Here is a 9,557-nt window from a genome sequence, read left to right on the forward strand (position 1 = left end):
TAACTTTACAAATTCCACGAACCGGAACGGCGCTCCGGTGCGCTCCGGTCCATTTCGAGCCCTGACCATATTACATTTTATATTCTATTATGGAACAAGTGATTATAGGGCATTGCAATGATGTTTTAAATTTGTTATTTTGTTTAGGCAATGTGTATAGTGGCTGCATCCTCTTCGACCAATGTTTTTGTTCAATTAATAACTTAAATGGTTGATACCTATCGACAAATCTTTTCAAAATTCATAATGTAAGTACTACTATTCTTCTATAAATGTATAGATATATTGGTCATATTATATAGAAACAACAATACAATAATAATTATTGTACTTTCATATAATAAAACGTTTAAGTAATTGGTGAGCTTCATAACAAACGTAAATATTTCTTTATTATATTATAAAATATTTATTTATATGCCTAAACAAAATTATAGGTATAGGTATATTCAAATATAATAAATAGTACTTACCTACTTAAGTAAAAATAATAAATTAAAAAATTATCATTCTGCCAAGGTACCATGCATAATGATAGGTACAATTATAGCAATCAGTTGGTCCATTACAACATTCATAACATACTTAGTTATATATAAAAATTACGTGTTTCGTTCACATATAATACATTATTACGTATGAATAAATGTTAATGTTTTAGTTTGTATGCACTTACTGGTAGGTATAATATATAATGAATAATCACCAAGTAGACGTTAAATCTCTTGAAAATTGTTTTTTTCAATCAAAGTACTTATCCATTTTAAATATATTATTGTATGTAATAATATAATGATATATTTTTAATCTGCTTTTTTGATGAATTGGGATTTATCAAGCAACAACTTTAAATCTCTCCATGCTGTGTAGGTAGGTTAGGTTACTGAGCACTAAAAATATTGTAATATGTACTTCCAAAATATACTCAATACCTGCCAGTTCAAAGAGTATGAAAACTATTGATTGTACTACAATTTTAAGAAAGGTTTATTTTTTTAATTAAAAATCATACATAATGTGAAATTGTATAATAGATAAGAACTGAACAAATGTTATTTTACGTTTTGACAGTAGATACCAAATCTGATGAGTACACAATTTTGGAATTTAGAAAAAAGCTACGTGCTATCATCTAATAATTATTAGAAATTGAATGATTAATATTTAAAATAACAATAACCCCCTACTGTATTTGGCAGTCTTTATTGAACAATAAAGATTTTTTTAAATTAAACAGTATTTCTGTCAAAATATGTGTCAAACGAAATTCCATCAAACTGCAGTTATTAAAACGAGCAACAGAAGGGTATCAAATATTTTAGAATGTTATGTAAGTGAGTGAATATTTTTTCGTCGACTGTCTCCACTTTTTAAGGGTTGTAATAATTTCTGAGTAGAAAGAAGTACACTGGAGTTAATTTCATCGATCGACACACTTACTGCAAAGATCAAAATAATGTTTGAACTGGCATAAAAATAATAAAAATTACAAGTCCTTGAATGAAAAATGGATAAAAATTTACCTTTAGAACTATGGTACAGATCCTTTTGAAAAAAATATGCACAGTAACACGACTTACACCAATCCGAACAAAACACCTTTTGCCATGACAGTCAGGAGTGCAACTGAATGAAAATCCAATATCAAGATTGCACATTAAGGATACGAAATTTGAACATTGACCATAGACTAAGATATCGTTGTTAGTTTACTTTACAATGCCCCTGATCCTTTGACCTTAATGTTACGGGCCTTGGAGAAGTTATTTTACTACCTATTACCACCCTCAAATATTCTGAAAAATGTCTTTATTGGTTTCGACAATATTAACATAGGTAGATAGGTACTTATTAATTATCATTTATTCTCTAAAGCTGGTTTTTTTAGGTTATCCACGAGAGCCATTCGTGAGACGCATTTAACAAATAATGATATCTGTACCTCAGAGGCAGACGGATGCAACTCCGTTTTTGGGGAAAATGAGGTTTTTTAAGAATCGTCATGCTAAAGGCTTTATTTATTAGAGGCAGAGAGATGAAAGTCCTAGTTGCTTTAATAAAAAAGATATGCATAATATCATAAAGATGCAAATCCAATAATCCACTACAATAAAATTCTCTCAAACCGTCTGCAATATGTACTAGAAGAGAACCAGCAAGGAGAACAAGCTTTAAAGGAGGATACAGCACTATGGACCATATCCAAGTCATCAGAGAAATCATAGCGGTAACAGGAATACAAGCTGCCGCTATCCATGGGTTTTATAGACTATAAGAAAGCGTTCGATTCCATAAAGAAATTTTCAATACTCAATGCACTCAGAAATCAATGAATCCCCGGGCGCTATATAAATATTTTCAATAATATATACAGTAGCGCAACAACATCTCCATAAATCATCGCGCATTTCCTATCAGCAAAGGAGTCCGACAAGGTGATACAATCTCACCTAAACTATTTACAGCTACCATTGACGACTTATTCAGGCAACTTGACTGGAATGACAAGGGTCCCCATAAATGGAGAATACGTGAGTCATCTGCGCTTTGCCGATGACAATACATAGTAGTTGGCAAGACTGAAAATATCTTCAAAGCAGAATGCAGGAACTCGCTGAAGTAAGCAACAAAGTAGGCTTGAAAATAAATGTATCAAAGAAGAAAGTCATGTTCAACTGCTTTGCGGGCCAAAAAGAGATCCTCATCAATGGCATTCAGCTCGAACAGGTGAAAAACTACATCTATCTGGCACAACAAGTGTCTATAGATGGATGTATATTTAATGAAATTGTTCGCAGAGTACAGCTAGGCTGGAGTGCTTTTGGCCGTCTGAATAATTTCTTCAAAAATGACCTCCCACTGTGCCTAAAGCGCAAAGTGTTCAACCAGTGTGTGCTTCCCGTAATCACATGCGTGTGAAACATTGACCCTAAGTTAAAGAGAGATCCAGAAACTTAGAGAAGCACAACGTTATTGGAGAGGTGCATGCTGGGCATAACGCGAAAGGAAAAAAAGGAATGAGTGAATAAGGAAGCAGACAAGGGTTTGCGGTGTAATAGAGTTCATTAAAAGCCTCAAATGGAGATGGGCTGGACACATAGCTCGAAGAAGAGACAATCGTTGGACAAATTTAGTCATCCAGTGGTATCCAAGAGGTACAAAACGTCCGCAAGGTAGACCTAGAGGCCGCTGGATCGATGAAATGATAAAGTTCTGCGGAAGTACTTGGCAACGCAACGCACAGGAATGAGAGAAGTGGAATCAGCTTGGAGATTAGCGAGGCCTTCATCCAGCAGTGAATAGATTCAGGCTGATGATGATGTAATAATGAGATTTTTAAAAAAAAATTGTTTTGCTTTGTTATATTTATGCCTATAAATTTTTCAAACTTATAAATTGTTTTATTTTGGCTAGGTAAATAAGATACAAATCCACATTAACAAAATATCTTTAGAGGCAGAAGGATGTAAATCCACACTACGTTTTTTATTTTATTTTTTTTAGATATAAAATTGTATTATATTTATTCCTTTTTTATATATCCCAGAAGTACTTTAATTGAATTAGAATACAAAAAATAATGATGATTCTATGTATATTTTCTTGGAAGTTATTCATATTATTGGAGTATTCGTTTAAAATAAAAATTGTTTTTTGGCTCTCCTGAACAATTGGGTATTTGGCATTTGCATCCATCTGCCTCTGAGGTACAGATATTATTATTTACACTTTTTATTAATTTACAATATTTACATGATAGTAAATAGCCCACGATCAAAAAGAAATATTATAAATAAATTATCTGTAATAAAAAGTAGGAAGCATCTTTTATCGGAGGATACAAATTTGAATACTAACTACCTACTTAAGCCGCGTTGACACGGTCCAAGTACACTTGGACCGAGTGCCATCCAAGCGCACTCATATGAGACATCTTCATACTAATTATTCCTATCCAAACTAACTTGGATGAGTAGGACGCGGTCCGAGTAGCTTGACTAGGAATAATTAGTATGAAGCTGTCGCTTGGATGGCACTCGGTCCAAGTGTACTTGGATCGTACTTGGACCTTGTCAACGCGCTTTTATGGAGAACAATATATTATTATAATGTTCAGGTCACTTGCGTACCTACTGCGACGGAGGTGTAACCTTAGCAGGGGTCTCAACCTTTTTGCACGCTAGAGCACATTTTAAAATATCGGTAGGGCAGTGGACACCGACCTATTTTTTCAAAGCAAATTTATAGTTGGACATAGGTGATAAATACTACACAAAAAAGTAATTTTAAAATATAAAAAATATTGTTTACATACTGTGAAATGAATACACGTCATGGTTGCCTCATACATACAAAGTAAACGTTATATAAAAATAATTATAATGTCAATCTTGCATTTTATTGGCCAGTGCCTCATAATAAGGGGAGTATGAGGATATTCCTATTAGTAAACAATCATAAAGATGCTCATCGGTAAGTCGAGATCTATATTTTGATTTTATTAAATTCATGTTTGAACACAATGATTTCGCGAATCTAGGTATGTGTAACCGAAAAATAATTTTATTTTATATGCCACTTTTTTAAATTAATTTTAATTGGTATATCGTCAAGCAGTCTCCGATAAAGATTCGTTTCCCGGGTGATACATCAGCTATTGAGATGGTGATGGAGACAAAAGAAAGCAGATGAATTATTATGGACTAGATTGCGGTTCCGATTCAATCGATGCGGCAATCTCAATTACAATGGCAAACAAAGAGAAGAGAAGTAAAAAATGAAAGATGAGAGTTAAAATTGCTAACTCGCTTCCCCCATCCAGTGCTCTAGCAGAGTAGCCAGACAGCAAAAACATGTCGACCTATGCAAATAAATGAGTTCGAATTACAATAAGTACCTATTCATGAAACTCACCAAAAATAGTTCTTTCGCAGTCGAACAGTGGCAGGCGCTGAGGCGCATGCGGGTACGGTGTTCGAAAACCCTGTCTTAGATAATAATATACACAACACACTGAGTGCAAAATTCGAACATGAAATGGCTGCACTCCTTAAGGCTTGAATATGTTGAAAGACATGTTGAAAGCAGAGCAGGAATATAAAACTTAAATCATTCAGTATCACACCTCAAATGGTTTACGCGGAATCACGGAGTTAAGGTGATTCTGTGTATTTTCAGCTGAGTTGTAGGCACTCATCATCATATTATGAAGCATTGATCGTGACCTCCTTTTGTAGTAGCCAAGTAACATGCAACCCTTTGCCATATTGGGTAAATAGTCATTTTTCAGGAAACACACTTAAAATAATTATAAAATAAAATTCTACACATGAATTACCGTTCACTATTCTTTTTTTTTAAATTTACTATTCGAGCATTTGTGGTGTTTTTATCATTTACCTGGTCGACCCGCCACACTGGGCCCTCAGGTTAGAGCCCTGTCAGCCCCCCCTTTGTGGGGGCCATGTCCAGGATATTTGAAATTAATCATGATCCTCTATAGTGAGGAATATGAATATAGTGTAGTCTGGATGTTGATATAAAAATGTAGGAAAGGTTTTTGGTTTTTTTTTTGTTTATTTTAAAGATATAAAATTCATACTAATAAATTAACATATTCACAAATATACAGAATGAATAATTAACCAAGACCAGTTTTGTCCAGTCTTATTTATTTGTTAGAAATACAATAATAATGAAGTTAAAATTTAATAATTTGTTCAAACAAGATAATTGTGTCCTTTCAACTTTCAATATTACAATGAGAAATAACAGTAAAAAAAATATTTGAAAAGTGTTAACACTGAAACGTGATAAATTTAACTACACCACGAATTTTGTATTCTGAACATCTACATATTTCACATTTTTTGGTTTTCACACATCAAAAAAACTATTACCTATGCATGAATAATTATTGGTAAACATCAAATAGGTGATGCTCATATACGAGGGTGGGTCAATAAGTCCTTAGAAAAGCCAACAGGTGGCGCGACTAGAACTGTAAGCGGTTTGTTTTCATGCAGCGGCACTACCGATTCAGTATGCTGCGAAGTTTCAATCAGATTGGTCGGGTTGTTGTGTGTTTCTCGTACATTTAAAAAAAAAATTTGCTTGTGGAAAATGGAAAAATGGAAAATGGAGAAAATTGAGTTTAGAGCTGTTATTAAACATTTTAATATAAAAGGGTTAACAGCAAAGGAAATAAAAAATGAGTTGGATTTAGTTCACGGCATATCTGCTCCTTCACTTGCAACTATTTATAACTGGTTAAATGAATTTAAACGTGGTCGTACATCAACAAAGGATGAACCACGCTCAGGACGTCATGTAGAGGTGACTACACCAGAAATGATCAATAAAATCCACGATATGGTGTTAAGTGACCGAAGATTAAAGTTGAGTGAGATAATTGAGGTTACAGGGATCTCAAAAGGTAGCGTCATTTCTATTTTACATGACAAATTGGGCATGAAAAATATTTCTGCAAGATGGGTGCCGCGTTTGCTCACAGTCGACAATAAACGCAATAGGGTGGTGGCCTCTAAAGCCCTGTTGTCGCTCATGCAACGCAATCCGGATGAATTTTTTCGTCGCTTTGTGACTGTAGATGAAACATGGATACACCACTATACTCCCGAGACGAAAGAACAGTCAAAGCAGTGGATTGCGAAGACAAACCATGTCCAAAGAAGGCGAAAACCGTAAAATCAGCTGGTAAGGTTATGGCTACTGTATTTTGGGATGCACGTGAAATTATTTTCGTTGACTATTTGGAAAAAGGAAAAACAATAACAGGGGATTATTATGCATCTTTATTGGACCAGCTAAAAAACGAAATTGAAGAAAAACGGCCTCATTTAAACAGGAAAAAAATCCTCTTTCATCAGGACAATGCCCGTGTTCACACATATTTACGATCAATGGCTAAAATTGAAGAATTGAAGTTCGAATTGGTCGACCACCCACCGTATTCGCCAGATTTAGCCCCCAGTGACTTTTTCCTTTTCCCAAACTTAAAAAAATGGCTAAGTGGACAACGTTTTTTTTCAAATGAAGAAGTCATCGATCGGACAAATGCTTATTTTGAGGACCTTCCAAAAACTTATTTTTCTGACGGTTTAAAAAAAATTGAGAAACGTCTAACCAAGTGTATTGAGCTCCAAGGAGATTATGTTGAGAAATTAAAAAAAAATACAAAAATAAAAACTGTTTTAATGCTTTTTTCTAAGGAATTATTGACCCACCCTCGTATTTGGCCAATAACTTTATTATAATATAAAGCAGCATTAATATGCGTCATGGACAGCTGCAAAATATGTATTGAATCACAGTTTGATCAGAATTTAACAAAAACTGATACACAATAATGTATTGTAGGCTCAGTGCAAAGTAGTGTGAGATCGTTGTAATTCTGCTGTGTTTCCATGAGAGGAAGAAGAGGAAGAACTTCTTGCTTGCGCCATCATGTTTTCTACTCTGGTTGTGGTTTCCCGAACAACTCCTGAAAGGTCTGGCAAATCTGGCAAGTCTAAAGTTATGTGTGCAGATAGTCTTTTGTAAACAGAGCTTGAGTCTTTTTTATTTTTTCTGGCTTCTTCGTATTTCAATTGTTGTTTTAAAAATATTGCATTTTTCAACATATCTTGAATATTTTCAAAGCTTTTAGCGGCTCCGTCCATTGATTTGACAGCACTAAAAGAAAAAGGCAAAGTTTTTATTAGGTAGGCTTATAAAACCTATCTTGTTTACAATACACGTTGGTGTTAGTGATTTGATTAATATCATGGGATCAGTGGGCAAAGATAGTATGTATATTTAAATATTCCATTATGAAAACTAAATGTAACATAATGAAAATAGTAATAATTATCATCAGAAGCACACAGCCCGGGGTGGGCCCTAGCTTCCCCCAACAACTCCTTTCACCCATCAAAAATGCCAGTTTTCCAATTTGATATTCCGAGCATATTGCAGTCATCGATAGCTCCACCTAGCCAGCAAATTTGACCTCCCTTTCCTGTTATGTCTTTGGATTATTCCACATTACTATCATTGTCATTCATACACTACACATGACCTCGTCATCACAGTTTCCCAATTATAATAATTGACCGGTAGAACTCAGCATTGTATCTTTTCCATCAACTATCGACATGTCTGATTGGCTCAAAGATATGACAAAAGATTTTTTTCAAAAATTTTTACCGCTCATCTGTCTAATTAAGTTAATATCCACGTTTTTGTCCACGTTATCTGTTTTTAGCTTGACGTTAAGGTAGTAGGTGGGATTTAAAATGTCCGTATTTGGCAATTCACATGCCGAATTTTAATGTGCATTTGGATCCACAACATGGACCTAATTGGTTGAGCAAGTTGCTAAAATCCATTTCTTTTAAAACACCGTTAACCTTTTCTATGCCTCACGATATTATCATGGCAGTATCTGACAGGCCGCAAACGTTGAATGTAGAGTAAAGCTCTTAGTACAATCGCTGTAATACCGATAATTTGTGGCTTAGTATTTCATAATTATTCAAACAGATGTCCCTGTGAGCTTAATTTTTTAGATTGTGCAAATCAATCGACAGTGGCTAGTAATTTGAGTTTCAAGTCGGACGAGATAATTCGAGAAATTTGTATGTGCAGCCTGTCCATCACAGCCTCATAGAGAGAAAACTCGCTTAAGGCATAGAACCAGTTAAGAAACCTCTTTCAGGAGGCAGTTAAGATCCACATCAGATTGTAAAGCCAAATGTAAAAAATATATTTTTAAAAACATGTGAATATTTATACCTCACTGCATACTCGACATCATAGCATCGACCCTGAAGTTCGTGATGAAGTTTAGTAACTTCTACTCGTCGTTCAATCATCGGAGGTAGTGCTTTGCGAACATGTTCTTGTAATCTATAGAATGCTAGAGAAGGCTCATTTGCTACTATATGCATATTTTCAGATATCCTTTCAGTTGCTAAAAATGAAGAAAACACACAGTATGTAATATGATAAAAGTACTTGCATTTTCAACATTATCAAAGTACCTACCTATGTATGTTAAGAGAATTCATTTGCAATGGCAATAAGTAATACATTCGAATTGAAATTGAAATTTCATGTCGATATTTAACCACAAACCTTTCTTGACTTTCAATTCTAAATCAGGATCAGCTGTAGCCATTCTTTGGCCTGTATTTTTTTTGTTATAATATAAATTAAAACCAGTTCAGATTTTCTTAATTTATATTTGATTTTAAAAAATATATTTTAATTTCAGGGTTTTCTGTTTGATAAAAAGTATCACTAGATTAATTAGAATACATAATTTATATCATAATAATTTCCTTATTATAATATCGAAACGATAATAAAACATTTGATTTGACGTTTAATGTCAACTCACAAAAATCAATAATAGACAATGAAAGAGTATTCGCTAACACAAGTATCACCATTATTTCAGTTTCAATGTCTACACATTCAACGTAAAAGAGCTTCAACATTAAAAACTTGTTTCCTTTGACAGACAGACAGACTTGTCTTTCTATAAATTATTA

At 33.9% G+C, this 9,557-nt stretch overlaps 2 protein-coding genes across 10 annotated transcripts in view; both read right to left on the reverse strand.

Annotated features, from left to right (window-relative positions):
- Positions 1-1,628, reverse strand: part of LOC147072527 (uncharacterized) — a 454,455-nt gene extending 452,827 nt beyond the window's left edge. For all 9 annotated transcript variants that reach the window (XM_085946933.1, XM_085946932.1, XM_085946926.1 and 6 more), the window contains exon 1: positions 1,524-1,628. The gene's annotated coding sequence lies outside the window, so the exon portion shown is untranslated. The remainder of the gene's footprint in view (positions 1-1,523) is intronic.
- Positions 1,629-5,583: 3,955 nt separating this feature from the next.
- LOC147072528 (BLOC-1-related complex subunit 8 homolog) lies at positions 5,584-9,401 on the reverse strand. The gene is made up of 4 exons (XM_085946819.1): positions 9,139-9,401; positions 8,797-8,974; positions 7,248-7,695; positions 5,584-5,941 (listed from the first exon to the last, which is right to left on the reverse strand). The coding sequence occupies exons 1-3, from the start codon at positions 9,179-9,181 to the stop codon at positions 7,383-7,385; spliced, it is 534 nt and encodes a 177-aa protein (XP_085802945.1). The 5' UTR covers positions 9,182-9,401; the 3' UTR covers positions 5,584-5,941; positions 7,248-7,382.
- Positions 9,402-9,557: the final 156 nt, after the last annotated feature.

The sequence above is a fragment of the Rhyacophila brunnea genome, unplaced genomic scaffold (assembly GCF_057557595.1).
Source record: "Rhyacophila brunnea isolate RB1 unplaced genomic scaffold, BYU_Rbru_1.0 scaffold_2, whole genome shotgun sequence".
Taxonomy (NCBI): domain Eukaryota; kingdom Metazoa; phylum Arthropoda; class Insecta; order Trichoptera; family Rhyacophilidae; genus Rhyacophila; species Rhyacophila brunnea.

Bases quoted from the DNA above. Each gene is read 5' to 3' on its own strand.
- LOC147072528 (XM_085946819.1), bottom strand. From the start codon at position 9,181: ATGGCTACAGCTGATCCTGATTTAGAATTGAAAGTCAAGAAAG. The intron at 8,975-9,138 runs GTTTGTGGTTAA...CTTCATTTTTAG, and splicing joins AGAATTGAAAGTCAAGAAAG to CAACTGAAAGGATATCTGAA. The intron at 7,696-8,796 runs GTATAAATATTC...TTTTTCTTTTAG, and splicing joins GATGTCGAGTATGCAGTGAG to TGCTGTCAAATCAATGGACG.